The 14,828-nt window shown below is 36.9% G+C and overlaps 3 protein-coding genes across 3 annotated transcripts; all 3 read left to right on the top strand.

Annotated features, from left to right (window-relative positions):
* Positions 1–1,609: 1,609 nt before the first annotated feature.
* On the top strand, positions 1,610–2,029 carry LOC112178343. The gene has a single exon (XM_024316499.1). The coding sequence runs from the start codon at positions 1,610–1,612 to the stop codon at positions 2,027–2,029; it is 420 nt and encodes a 139-aa protein (XP_024172267.1).
* A 33-nt stretch (positions 2,030–2,062) lies between these two features.
* LOC112178342 lies at positions 2,063–2,563 on the top strand. The gene has a single exon (XM_024316498.1). It carries the CDS (start codon positions 2,063–2,065, stop codon positions 2,561–2,563), a length of 501 nt encoding a protein of 166 aa, XP_024172266.1.
* A 7,385-nt stretch (positions 2,564–9,948) lies between these two features.
* On the top strand, positions 9,949–11,032 carry LOC121050426 (thionin-like protein 2). Its single transcript, XM_040510236.1, has 2 exons — positions 9,949–10,337; positions 10,859–11,032. The coding sequence occupies exons 1-2, from the start codon at positions 10,019–10,021 to the stop codon at positions 10,927–10,929; spliced, it is 390 nt and encodes a 129-aa protein (XP_040366170.1). The 5' UTR covers positions 9,949–10,018; the 3' UTR covers positions 10,930–11,032.
* Positions 11,033–14,828: the final 3,796 nt, after the last annotated feature.

Raw genomic sequence — 14,828 nt, 5'->3', positions numbered from 1 at the left:
TTATTTTAAAATACAATGTGATTTTTTAAATTTTGTATCATATTGTTATGTAGATTATATTTAAGTGTGCTCATAATTTACAACATACATTTTATAGCAACGCCAAGTCGAAGATTATTTTCGGGACGACAATAGATCGAGGAAAAAAATTTAATTTTCTCAATTGTTACAAATTGGCCAAAGAATATAATTGGGCGACTTTTGAAGATACACCCCAAGTTATTTACAACACACCAACATCACAACAAAATTCTTCATTCTCATTAGATGATGATGTTGAAACTATCATTACAAGTTCCACTCATTCTCCACCAACAACTTCTCCAATCGAAAATCCTAGGCCAATTGGGCGAAATGTAGCAAGAAGAAGACTTGCCAAGAGAAAAGAAGCCGAAAGTAACGTTGGAGAAGAAATGGTGGCACACCTAAATCAACTAAGAGAAGATCTCAAGAAATCAAATGAGGAAAAGGCAAGAAGAGATCAACTCAAGGAAGAGAGAAGAGAACGTGATAGAGAAGAAACTATTTTAGCAATGCAAACCATCAATTTTACTCCTTTGAGTAAAGAGTATTATGACTGAAAGAAATGGGAGATAATGGAGAAAATTCGGCGCCGTGATCAGTTGTTTCCGTCATCTGGTTCGACGTCGAATGAGTACCGCACGAAAATGCCATTCAATGACTCGGATGAGTAATTAATGTTGCCCAAATAAATTGTTATAATCTATTAAAATTTCCTTGAAACTTTTATTTTTTATGAATAAATTTCCCTTGTAACTTTTATTTTTTATGAATAAATTGTCCTTGTAACTTTAAGTTATTATGAATAAAATGTTTGATAAAAGCATTAACCTTCCAAATGGAATAAAGCTGATGTCGAAATGAAATAAAGCTGATTTCGAAATGGAATAAAGCTGATTTCGAAATGAAATAAAGCTGAACTCAAAATGAAATAAAGCTGATATTGAAATGAAATAAAGCTGAATATGATTCTTGGAATAAAGCTGATTTTGTAATGGAATAAAGTTGTTTTGTACATGAAGGTAAAGCTGATCTTCAGCCAAATTTTCCTATAAATTGAGTGCTTCATCTTCAACATAACTCACACAATCATATACGTGTCTCTACTCACCTTCATCAGATTCATACATTTTTCTTTTTTGTTTAAACACTTTCGAAATGAATTCTAATTGGCTCAATAAGTGGCAAGAAAGGTTACGCGCAGAAGAGGAAGAGGATGAAGAAGACGATGAAGAAGATGAAGAGATGGAAATGCATGCAACACAAGTTATGACGATGGCAGCTACTTGGTTGGCAAATTACCAACTCCGTCCACAACCGCAATGGGGTGGGTCAGTTCCCGGGCGCAAATACATCCCTCGATTTCATTCGCGTGCGAACAATGATCTACTGCAAAAGTACTTTGTCGAAAATCTGGTGTACCCGACCACTAGAAATATTCAGACGCCGTTACCGAATGAGGCGTGAGGTTTTCCTTCGCTTACTAGACGATGTCTAGTCAGCTAACCCCTACTTCAGGCAAAAACGTGGCAATAAAGGGCAACTCGGCTTTTTGCCTCATGTGAAATTGACTTGCGCACTCCGAATGATGGCTTATGGACAAGTGGCAGACTCTCTTGATGAAAACTTCATGATGGCTGAATCTACTACTATAGAAAACTTCGGTGAATTTTGTCGCACGATCGTCACCATCTACCAGCAACGATATCTTCGAGCACCAAACAGAGAGGATCTGGAACGGTTCTTACAACGAGCCAAACGACGAGGCTTTCCTGGAATGATAGGTTCGCTTGACTGCATGAGTTGGCAATGGAAGAACTGTCCAACTAGATGGCAAGGAAGCTTTAGTGGAAAATCAAGAAAGCCAACCATCGTTCTCGAAGCCGTGGCTGATTTTGATAAATGGATATGGCATGCCTTTTTTGGAATTCCTGGTACCCAAAATGACATTACAATTGTTGGGGGTTCACTACTGTTTGATGTGCTCACTAAAGGTCAGTCACCATAATTAGACTACCACATCAATAATCATCGTTATAACATGAGTTACTATCTCACTGATGGCATCTACCCTAAGTGGGCAACGCTTGTCCAATCAATCAAACGCCCTCAAAATGAAGCTGAAGCATATTTCACCACCAAACAAGAGGCCTTCCGCAAAGACGTTGAAAGGGCATTTGGTGTTCTCCAGGCAAGATGGGCAATCATTAGACAACCTGCAAGAGGGTGGAGTTTGGAAAATTTGTCCAATATCATGCTGGCATGCATTATCCTTCATAATATGATTGTTGAGGATAAACGTGCCGATTACTACAATGGCGAGTCTGATGATGATAAACCGGATCAAAATAGGTCCAGAAGGGCTCGAGCTCGCATCTTAGACGAAGCGAGAGAAAATTTGGAAAGGGAACCAAGATCCGGAAGAATTACAATGTCGGAAAATATGTCTCGATACAGAATGATACGTTCTCCTGTTGGCAACCGACATTTACAAGATGATCTTGTCCAACACCTCTGGAGTCTGCAAGGTCAAGCACCATGAATTTGATCTTTGCTATGTGATTGAGTTTTCAAAGCTTTCAATTTGTGATTTTAATAATTGTCAGGGTTGTCACTAACAAGTGTTTGCATTTTCTTACTTTGTTGTGTTCCCTTTTAAATGCTTTATCATGAATAAAATAAATATTAAAAATATGATTACAGTTTTATTCCATTTCAAAATTAGCTAAAGATATTTTTAATTATCTTTAAAAAAAAAAAATACAACCGAAAAAATATTTTTTATCAAAAAAATTATTTCAATTACTGTAAGTCAATTGACTTTAAAAAATAAGAACATATATATATATATAATATCCAAAATGTTTTTTTTTTATCAAATAAGAACTTCAAATTAATAATGAAACAACTTACAACGAGTTATCGGCGACACCTCTTACTCAGAAATGGCCTCTAGACTTCACACTGGAAATCTATTATGACCGACTCTAAACTTGCCCTACAACTGTATGGCAGACAAAAGCGCAGGAGCAGTGAGTCCTTGACATCTCACCTCTCGTCCAACCAGTAAGAACTCTAAACTAAACAACCTACTTGTGTCAACACTAAACTCACCCACCAGAGTCCTCCTGACCAGCGTTTGATCGACTAAGCCAACACTCATTGTGACCTAAACCCGACCAAAAAGGTTGCTAGACAATCAGACCTGGGACTAAAAAACTCAACACCATCACCACCCTCTTGTCAACACCATCCATCCACCACTGCTCCAAATTGCCATCGCCTTCGACCCGATCTCAAACAGGAAGGACCCACTAGAAGGCCAAGGATGATTTTCTATAGCCAGACATTTTCGCCACCGCTGCTGACCCAACTCCAGAACAGGAACGACCTCTCTACTGGCGAGGAGAAGATTGTCTATATCAAAAATTACAGTGCGACCCAACAGCTAAAACTAAAAAAACCTACAAAAGACTTATTGATGAAAACCAAATAAAGAAACCAAACACCAAAAACTCTCAGCAGGCCGCCACACCCACCACCACCTACAAACACCACCGCCTACATCGGAGCCTAGCCTACATCAGGCCGCCGTCTGTCGCAGACCACCGAATGCAATAGACCGCCGCCAACATCTGAACTCCCCAACCTGCATCAGATCGCCCTCGCTTGCATCGATCTCCTACCTGCCGACGATCACCTCTGTCAGTGCCCCGCCAACCCGATTGTCCCAAAGCCTAGCTATTCTGGCCACCCTATCCCAACTAGATCCGGGGGCAATACCCACAACCCCAATCCAAGACAACCTGATCCCCAAACCCCAACCCCGACCCAACAGGTTTCGAGCGACTACCACCGGGCCGACGCTACACCATGAAGAGGACGGAACCCCAGAACCGCAAATCGACGCCGTAGCAGCAACCACGCTAAACCTCCATCTCATCCCTCTAGACCGCCTGTCCCCATCCATCCCTTGCCAAGCACTGCTGCCTAACCGGCCATCCAACATACTCGACCAAAACGTTAAAATATATTTTAGGGCTATAATCTAGCCTTGACGGGCTGGAGACGGTTGATGTCAGATCAATAAATAGTACAGAATTCAGGGTTAAAATTTAGCTCCAGGGTTATTTTTAGCTCTTTCGGTTGGAGATGGCCTTATCTGTAGAGTTGACAATTTTTGCAAACTTATTAATGATCTAATTAAATAAGTCAATTTATTTTCTCACTCAATATCAGTACTACTCTAATTGACATGTTGTAATTTTTTTCTTATTATATTTCGGCCCACAATTATTTACTTTAGTAGCATAAATTCTCTTTTGTTAAAACTTATGGATTGTCTGACTTTATAAAATGGAGGTCCTTTTGTTATATATAGTTTTTATTTTTTTATTTTTAAGGAAGACAAGAAAACTCCTTGTGGTACTCTTCCCAGGAATTTGTTTAGCTTGGGTTTAATGAGGCCACTAGAAATTCCTTGGGTGTGTGTGTTTGGTGGGGTGGTAAGGCTTTGGTCTCATATATAAGAGGTCAGGAGTTCGAGCCCCATCAAGGGTGGGAGTGGGGTGGGGTTTTTTTTTTTTAAAAAAAAAAAAAAAGAAAAAAAAAAGTTATTGCCAAAAGTTAAATGAATATTTCTCTGATAAAAAAAAGGAAGACAAGAAGCTAAATGCTTGCACTTTTTTTTTTTTGGCCTAACTAGTAGTCCAGTACTGTACTTACATATGTAGCTGTGGTCATCCTAATTAATTCCTACAGCTAGGGTAGGTTGGTCCTTATATTAGCTTCTTCACTAGCACTGAAGTTAATTGGGTCATATAATCTTTAACAATCCACATGTACCCAATTTTGTCTCTGCAAATCCAGTATGCAACACAATATTCACTGTGTTATGCATGGTGCAACCTTACGCAGCTCACATGTACTGTAAAAGGCTCACAAAATTCGTATCCAATTTGAGCATTTTATTTGTACTCTTTCAAGGAAACTATATGCCTCCAATTGGCATGGGTTGTTTTCAAGGTGAGTTCTAGGGACGGGTTGCTTTAGATCGGAAGGGGTTCCCGTGGATCTAGTTTTATTGCGTGGGGGTGATGCTTGCTCTCCGTTGGGGTTGTTGGAGGAGGTGTTAATTTTTTCGGGTTTGTCACGGCTTTTGGGTCAGGTGGTGAGTGGTGGCGTTGGGGGTTATGTTTTGTTCTTTTGGGCAGGGTCTTTCAAGCGTTGGCATGTTAGAGGGGCTATGGCAAGGTGCGTGACAACTCAATAGCACTTCTGCACATGAGACTTTGGTGGGATTGGAGGGTGCTAGTATGGGTGGGTTGGTCTGAAGCAAGAGGTTGGTGGCGGAAACTACCGATGGAATTGGGCTTTTGAGGTAGCGGATGAACTCGTTTATTTTGGGATTTTCGTGTTCGATATATGTGATTAAGCAAATACATGTATGTACGGTAAAACTTCAATTGATAGCGATCAAATACTAAATTTAATATAAGAATAAAAGACAAAAAGAGAACAGAAGAAAGGATGAAGAAAGAGAGTTTCTATTAGGACCTCCAAATCTGCTCACTTGACCTCACTCTGTTATGAATTATTAAATGACATATATAACCTACTATAAAATGACTATTAGGGACAATAATTATACCCAAAAAATGGTTATATTTATTTTCTCTAGACTTTCCAATTCAATAATATTAGATTGCATTCTTTATTATTTTCCCTATCTATTTTCATTTTCCAATTTCACTACGTACTCATTAAAGCATTCATATATATATATATATATGTGTATATATATATATATATATATATATATTAAGAAATAAAACTATGATTAGATAAAAATGTATGATATGCATATTGAACGCATATTAGTCAGGGAGAACAAAATAAATTGTATTATGCCCTAAATCTAAATCTATCTATTATATTTGTAAAAAGAAGAAGAAAAAAAAAGCTAGCAAATAAAAATAAATAAAAATATTTAAATAATTAATCATGAGGTACATAAAATAGAGAAACATTGAGAAAAAATGATTAATCTTTTTTTTTTGAACAGCTAAAAAAGAAAAAGGTAAATAAAAAAAATCACATAATAGTTCATGTTATTTTATTTTTATTAATTTTTAAAACTCAATACGTTGTGTTTGATTTTTTTTTTATTGGATAAGAGATTTATGTTATCTGATTAAGGAATGGAGATGTAATTAAGATTTATAGAGTAATTAAATCATTGAAATGACTAAGTTTTTTTTAGGGGGGGTGAAATTTACACACCCATATTTGCAAATGGCACACCCTTTCATTTTTTTAATACCATTTCTTTTCACATCTTTCTGTACTTCCTAAAATGCCCTCAAAGTCAGATTTTTTTCTTCTTCCCCTTTTTGGGTCCTCTCTCTCACTCTCCTCCTTCTCCGAAACCACGACAATCTTCTCTCTTTCTTCTCCATGTACAAGCCCAAGCTAGGTTCCTCTTTCTAGCTGCGAGGTTAAAGAACAGAGACCCATTTGCAGAGCATTGGAAGAAATTCAACAGCCATGGATCCGACGGCGGCGTAGACGGCGTCAATTTGGGCGAATTCGACGTATCCAAAACCCAGGCTCCAATCATTATATTTCTTCGCTGTCTTCGTCGGCCATTTCTTCCAGATCTGCTCTGTCTCTCCAATTTCCCCCAATTCCAAAAATCCTAATCTTCCACACACACATACACAAAGACCTCACCCAATTCACAAATACCAACACTCCTTTCTCTCTCTACACCCATCTCAACACCACCGGCATTGACCACCCCTTAACCCAGTTCCAGTTTCAGTCCAGAGTCCAGACGACGCCGTTCACCAATGCACCCAAATTGGGGTTTTGAAAGGATTCCAAAGCCTCTCAATTTCTCACAAACAAGCTTAAAGACTGAGACTTTAAAATGTAGGGCCATCGGCAAGCTTTGCGGCTCAGCCGGAGGCCATACTGGAGTGGCTTCAGAAGGAAATGGGGTACGGACCCTTGGGGCCTTACAGCTGTGCCGCCTCCAGCAAATCCCAATTGCCTTCAATCGACGCCGTGAGGAAGATTTGTAGGAGGAATTCAACAACTCTGTGCCTCTCAAAGAGACCGTCAAGGCGGCGGAGGTCCGACCGCTGCCGCCGGAAATCAGGGAGGCTAATGCTGGGTTTCATGTAGGTGATAGGATTGATGCTTACGATCTTGATGGGTGGTGGGTTGGTACGATTTGGTCAGAGGAAAATGGCTCTGGGCATCAGTCTGTGTTCGTCGAGACTACTGGGCAAGAGCTTGATTGCCTAGTTTTGAAGCTGAGGGTTCATCAAGATTGGCGCAATGGAAAATGGTTTCGTCCAAGAAGACAAAGAGAAATGCTGTGCGATGAAACTGCGTCGTTATGGTCTTTTGATTGTTCTGATCTTGTTGGCTTTAGTGTTATGTACTTTGTTTCAGACCAAGAAACAAATTAGCCTATCTGGTTCTTGTATTGCAAAGAACAGAGAGAAAATCATAAAATGATGGGAATGTTGTAGTGAATATCGGGGTATCATCCTCATCATCACATTATCAAGCAGAAATCAAAAACTTCAGTCCAATACACTTCTATATTGAGGAACGAAAGTGATATAATGATTATATGATGAGTCGAGCATGACTTTCTTAGAGAGATTCGAGTTTCATGGAGAATAAAGAGAGAATATTGTCGTGGTTTTGGAGAATGAGGAGAGTGAGAGAGAGGACCCAAAAAGGAGAAGAAAAAAAAATCTGACTTTGAGGGCATTTTAGGAAGTACAGAAAGATGTGAAAAGAAATAGTATTATAAAAATGAAGGGGGTGTGCCATTTGCAAATATGGGTGTGCAAATTTCACCCCCCTTTTTTTATTATAAAGATCTTAGTTTGTTTGTAAATTAATTATATGAGTGAGGTTATTTGAGGAACTTTAGTGAGGTTTAATGAGTAAATTTAGTATTTGAAAATTTGATAGGAGGTGTAAAAAGCATAGAGGTCAAGTGAGTAAATTTGGAGGTTCCAATAGAAAAACTCATGAAGAAATAATGACAACCTTAAGTGATAATTCGAAGTGGCTAACCAAATACTGCAATTTAACTTCAGAATAGAAGCTTAAGAAGAAATGAAGAGAGAAAGAAGAAATACAGACAACCTTGAGAAATTCAAAGGAGAAAGAAGCGACTGACCAGATGCTAATCAATTTAGATTATGAGTAAAAGCCAAAGAAGAAAAGAAGAGGGGCAAGATTCGAGACTACTTATAGGCTAATAGGCGTTATCTCCAGAATATTAAAGGGTGTTTCTAAATATATTCAGAAAAAATCTTAGTGGACCAACAATTATTTTACACCCAGCAAAAAAAATTTATATATTTTTTTTTATAAAAATTAGGCACCTCTAATAAATTTTCCATAAACGTCTGAATCTAGCATTGTGTCTTTCTCTTCAAGCTAGTACTAATCTGAATCAAGGACTTTTGAATTCCCACATTAATTTTCCAAAGATCGAAAAAAAAGCATATGTACGTGTGTATACCAAAAAAAATAGAAACACCCGATAGCTAGGTTTGGACAATTAATTAAATGGGGCGGATCCGTGGCCACCTAAATTATAGTTAAGATTATACTCTGATTCTAGACCATTAGATTATAACAACTAATGATTCAGATTAAACAAAATATGTTATTTATTTTTTAAATAATATATTCTATTTTATATCTAATCAAATAACCAGCCATTAATTTCTTTCCTATTCTCCTTCAAATTCATTTATTGCAGACAACTTAAAAAATTCTCAACAATTACAAGATTCGTTTCCTCAAATTACTTTCTTGTTTCTCTTATTCTCTAAATTCATTTGTCGTAGGAAAAATAATTAATTGAGAAATTTTTTTTTTTTTTTTTGCATTTTGATTGATATGCAACTCACCTAAGGAGTAGAATCAACAAACGAAGAATTTTTTTTTCTCAACCTCTAAACAAAATTTACTCTATGTTACATGAAAAATTCTAAGAGCAACTCCAACAGATTCCCTATATTTTGATTTTTCTCTATTTTAGGGAAAAATAAGCCTCTTTTGCTCCAACAGATTCCCTATAATTATCTCTATTTTAGGGAAAGTGAGGAGAGAGAAAACCAAATTCCCTATATTTATAGCAAACTCCAAAATTTTAAAGAAGAATATGGAGATTTTATAGATTATTGTAAACTAGAGAATCTGTTGGAGTTGGAGAAGAAAAATAGGCTAAAGGTTTGACTTTTGCTTCTCTATAATACAAAAATTATAGGGAAGCTGTTGGAGTTGCTCTAAATAGTTTTCCAATTGATACCTTAAAATTAATGAGGTTAGAGAAGAAAGAAACTAATAAATAGATAATCTCATTTGATTTGGTATTTCAAATTGGGTTTTTCCTGCGGTAAATGAAGGAGTGAGAAAAAAGGAAAAAGTATAATCATCTACTTTTGTATTTTAGAATATGCATTTATTAAAAAAAAAAAACTGATAAAAATATTATTTAATCTGAACCATTAGTTGTTATATGATCTAATGGTCCAGAATCAGAGTATAATCTTAACTATAATTTAGGTGGCCACGGATCAGCCCTTGTTGGCAGAGATCCAACAACATTCGTTAAGCTCATAGAGTTTGGGATGTAGCTCCTTATGGTGAGTAATTCTTCACCCTCAACTAACCACTGAAACTTAAAGCTTCGTCTGTACATATACAGTATATATGATCTCTAATCCCATTAGATTCGATGATTATTTGCGAAATAATTTTTCAGGACCATAAACAATTGATCGATTATTACTTAACCTGCATGTCTAAACGTTTGAATTCCTATACTGAGCCTTTATAAATAGCTAGGGCCTAGGGGTACATAAGCGTGCCCATGTATCTTTCATTTCTCACATATTCAGTCCTTGGTTTTAGTAGCTAGAGCCAAGCGCAGAGACATCTAAATAATACAACTAAAATGGACAAGATCGAGAATAAGGGAGTCATATCTGTAACGATCATATCTTTCTTGGTGCTGTCTGGGGTTCTAGGCGGCCTTTCTACTGCATCAGATGGCCCTGATTGCAGCACAGGTTGCAACTTATGTCTTTTTGCCATGGTGGCTGGCCCGTGGTGGGGTACCGGGTGTGCTGCAGCATGCGCGACAGGGTGCTTTATAGCTGACCGGGTTAATAATAATTCTCTGATCAGTATCCCCAAAAGTGACGAACACTACTTCTGCAACGTTGGATGTGCTTCTAACTTTTGTTCCAGTTTCTTGGCTAAACCAAATCCAGGTAATTATCATTAAATACCTATGCATGTACACATATACATAGGCAGAAGTTCAAATGAAGACTTCTTAATTAACAGTTGTGAGACTCACTTTTTTTTTATCACATTTTAATAAATTGAATGTTAGATGTTTGGATCTTCATAAGTAGATAATTTCTGCAAATTTTCAACCAAATTGAAAATTGTTAATGTGTGATTTATCATTTATTAACATGAAATGTTCGAATTAAATAATTTTAGTTCGTCCATTGATTTGATCTAATTTAGTACCTTAACGATTAATAATTTGAAAGAAAAATTTCAGAGGTGAACTACTCATTGAGACATAAACATCTAACGGTTAATTTGCAAAAATGTGATTGAAAAGTGGTTCTCACAACTGTTGATTTAAAAGTCCTCATGAAGTTCTCATTTTAAATATCCTCATTAGAGCCTCACACATACATGTACTTCTTTCTTGGTCCATAAGTTTTAGCTAATTCTATGAATTTGACCATGAGTTCTCATTCTTTTCATTCTGCAGAGCTAGAGAAAAGATGCGCGAATACTTGCTCAGAGACTTGCAAGACCAAGAATACTTTACCTCATGAGTAACTATTAAGAAGGACTAGCTTTTAACAACACTATTTGACAAATGAATGAAGTGCACCCTAGCTATTATGTAAGACTTATTTGGAAATAAAAATGAATTTCATCTGTCGTACCCTAGTTTCTTCATTTGAACTAATCGATGATCATTTCTATCGAATTTGGATCGTTGGACGGAATTTAAACGAGGTGTTATGCAATATGAATAACTGCCACGTACATTGACAACGAACATGATAATATGACGACATAATTAAGCACTTATTATCCATAGATCCAAGGGACAAGTTTCCAAATCGGGATAATCGATCATTAAGCTAAGGAAAATTCCTCTATAATTTTTGTTCAATCTAATTGTTATGGCTGGACTGACTAACAATGTAAGCATTCTGTTTGGTCCACCGTGAAGGGAGAATAGTTTATCAGACAAGTGCTTTCGGAATTAAAGTAGTATGTGGTTGTCAAAGTGACGTAAAATTACATACCATTTAATATCGACTTGTGAAAAACTTACCATGGGAGAATGAGAAATTTTTAGGTGCTACCGTCAAATTAGCTAGGATTGCCAGTTGGTATGACGCTCCAGTGATGTTTTGACACGTGGACAGTTGCATAACCCAAATAAAAGTCAATTTTTTCAGTTCTTTTGTGAAAGGACCCTTTCGGGTCTTCGTTATCATCGATCTAGGTTTTCTGTCAATGGCCTACCAATGCATATCCTCATCTTGCTTATCCATTAATTGTGGTTTCTTTTGATCCATTGTTGTCCAGCCGTTAGGATATCTAGTTCAAATTTGGTGGAAGCAATTGGAATCTGGTTCTTTGACGAATTGGAATTTTGGTGCACACCTTTGCAGTTAAGGCTTGAAACTCTACATCTACGGGTGAATGAATGACTGTTTCAAGATGATTTTGAGGAGAACTAGATATTGATCGAAACCTGGTGTTGAAAAGGGAATAAAGATATGGAAGTTGGAAGATGACGATGAACAAAGCACAGAGAGAGAAAATCTAAAACTGTCTTTCTACAAATATTATAAGTTAATTAAATATTTGTTGAGTCCACGTGTCAAAACATCATTGGGGCGTCAGACCAGCTGGCAATCCTAACTGGTTTGACAGTAGCACCTAAAAATTTCTCTGGGAGAATAGGCTTACTGGCAATTTTTTTTTTTTGCCAAAAAAATGGAGCTAAATCGAGTTATAATTGCAAAGCCTCGAAAGGGAAACTAGATTTACTCGATCAATTTTACATACTTGGTGATACATTCATAAATTTTAGTTGAAAGGGTCAGAGACAACGTTCTCAATTATCTATCAATCGATTAATTGTTATATATAAATGACTACGGTTCATAGGACTGCGGTTCACAGGTATGAAAAATGAGTTTCTCAAGTTTTTGCTATTGTGAACTATAGTTGGTATTAGTGGCGTCCCTGAGTGGATGACTACGTATATATAAATGAATTTGGAAAGAAAATATGTTTTGTTGGTTTTGAGGTTTGAAAGATGTAGGTATAATTTTGGTCATGGTTTTTGAGTTGAGAAACCAATATTTGGAAAATGACTTCATTATTGTTTTGAGGTTGTTGGAGTTGAGGAACAATCTTTTGTGATGACCAGTGTGGTGATATGTGAGATGATTTGCGTGATGATTTTGTGTAAATGATGTGGGTTGTGGTTGTTGAGTGATTGGTGTTATCAATGGTTGTTGGTGTATTGTTTTCTAGTTTATTTCTATCATGGAATTGTTGTTTTCTTTCGTAATCTCCTAAACTAAATTATCTGCAGGGATTACTATTTTCTGAATTGACTGGTTTTAATGTAATCTCCTGAACTAAACTATATGCAGGGATTACTATGATTTTGGATTGTCTATTTTTGATGATCTCCTGAACTAATTCTCTTAGATGAGATTACTGGTTTTATTTAGTTTAATGTTGCGAGTACAGTTGTGGTTGAGACTCGTAGTGAGTCGAGAAATGTTTTATCACGTCGTTGTGGTGGTAAATGCTTCCTGTCCAGAGGAAAGGAGTGATTTCTTTGATTTGTTGGTGAGCTTTCAAATGTTTTGGTTTGTCACGGGTGGTGACTCGTGTTTTCCTTAAAAAGAAAAGGGTTTTGTATTTGGAAAATAATTATCGTGTTGAATTGTTGTCCTTGAGTTGGAAAGGTGTTTTGTGGTTATTAGAGTTTACTCACACGAGCTTGCAAAAGCTTACCGGGTTTGTTGTTTCAACCCGGTGCACTATTCCACGGTGTAGGGGTTATTGTGTAGGTCAGAGTAACAAGTAACCTTCGTCGAAGCTGAGGCCTTGTTGCGGTCGTAACGTGGACGTAGAAGTGTACTTTGGTTTTAGTCTTCCCCTGTGTAGTGAGTGTGGTTACTTATTGAATTGTCATTCAGTTTAATTTGTAAACTCTCTGTAATATTGTAATATATGACTCTAAAGAACAAATCGGTATTGACATTTGTGAGCTCGGTTTGTTTTGTTGCTTAATTTAAATGAAAAATTTTCAGAGTGTTCTTTTGCTTGTTAAGTTATCGCGTTTCGGATTCGAATTTCTTTATTCAAAATTCGGGGCATGACATTTAACTTAGCAAGTGACGTCACAAATGGAGGGGAATTTGAAATTTGCTCATGCATTTTGGAAGGGCAGGGATGATCGTGATTAAAAAAAAAATCAGAGACCAAACTGATGTTTACCAAAAAGTTTGAGACAATAAACTGAATTTAATCCTATAATTAATTTTCAAGACCAACACAACAGTGTGACCATAATCAGGAGTGAGACTAAGTCCCTAATCCCTTCTAGTTCAAAATCCTAGCACAACAGAGTAGAGACCTAGCTATTTAAATTAACCAATAAAACCCTACCAATACTAGTAAATAAAGTAGCTATATATGTCGTCACAACGGGCATCCCACCTCCAAGAAAGTAGCAGATATCAGTCTCCCAATAAGTATTTTTAAGACAAAAGACACCATGCCTAGGAAGCGTTTGGGTTCCCCTTGACAAAGTAAAAAAAAAAGACAATAGACACCACCATATATTGAAGGATGAAGACTACCTCCACAAACAAAATTCCTAACAATGAAAACTTAATTTGTAGATAAAAGAAGAAGGGTAAAGATCAACAAACTTGGATTAATAGTGGCTTGTTCGACGATGTAAAGAGGAGCTATCGGACGAGAAGGAAAATAGAAAGGGAGGAGGCAATTTTTTTTTTCCTTTTGGGAGGAGGCTAGATCATTTTTTTTTTGAAAGTGAATTAGAATTTGGTTATAATCACCAGAGTTAAAATAACTACGTGGTGTGGTGTGCTGGTCGAGCGGCCTAGTCTGGAATCCCCAGGTCTAGCGTTCGATTCCCAGCTCCATCCCGTGGCCAGCTGAGTTGAGGGACCTTGGTTTGATGAAACACCAAAGGTTCATGCATCTGCGGTGCAGTGATTAGTCTGGCTAAGCTGGGATACACTGCATGGGTGCGTGTGTGTTGGTTCTATTGACGTCTTCCACTAAAAAAAAAAAAAAAAAAACCAGAGTTAAAATGTACGTGGTTATGAAGAAGACTTTGTATCCTCTCAATGTCCTAGCAATCTTTTCTTCAATCCTTATAGTTGCATAGACTATAGCTAGAGATGTGGCTAAAACACCCATTCCCTATATTTGTAGATTACTCAAATTGATTGTTTTCCATGTTGGGAGGCAATTACTTCATAGAGGAATGTTCCTATCGTACATAATTTACAACCTATCATCCATTCCCTAGTTTCAACCTAATTTTCTCTACAAATTCACAATCTTCAAAAGAGTTGTGTGGCGGTTGTATGAAAGAAACAATGTAGATGAAAACTAAGGATCCAAAAAGAAATATCTTTTATGCAAAGCTTTGGGCATAT

This window comes from Rosa chinensis, chromosome 7, assembly GCF_002994745.2.
Source record: "Rosa chinensis cultivar Old Blush chromosome 7, RchiOBHm-V2, whole genome shotgun sequence".
Lineage (NCBI taxonomy): Eukaryota > Viridiplantae > Streptophyta > Magnoliopsida > Rosales > Rosaceae > Rosa > Rosa chinensis.
The sequence above is the reverse complement of the archived record's forward strand: the minus strand, read 5'-3'. Positions and strand labels throughout refer to the sequence as shown.

Coding starts and splice junctions, on each gene's coding strand:
- LOC112178342 (XM_024316498.1), top strand. CDS start 2,063: ATGAGTTACTATCTCACTGATGGCATCTACCCTAAGTGGGCAACGCTT.
- LOC112178343 (XM_024316499.1), top strand. CDS start 1,610: ATGGCTTATGGACAAGTGGCAGACTCTCTTGATGAAAACTTCATGATG.
- LOC121050426 (XM_040510236.1), top strand. CDS start 10,019: ATGGACAAGATCGAGAATAAGGGAGTCATATCTGTAACGATCATATCT. Junction 10,338..10,858: donor CTTGGCTAAACCAAATCCAG/GTAATTATCATT, acceptor TTCATTCTGCAG/AGCTAGAGAAAAGATGCGCG.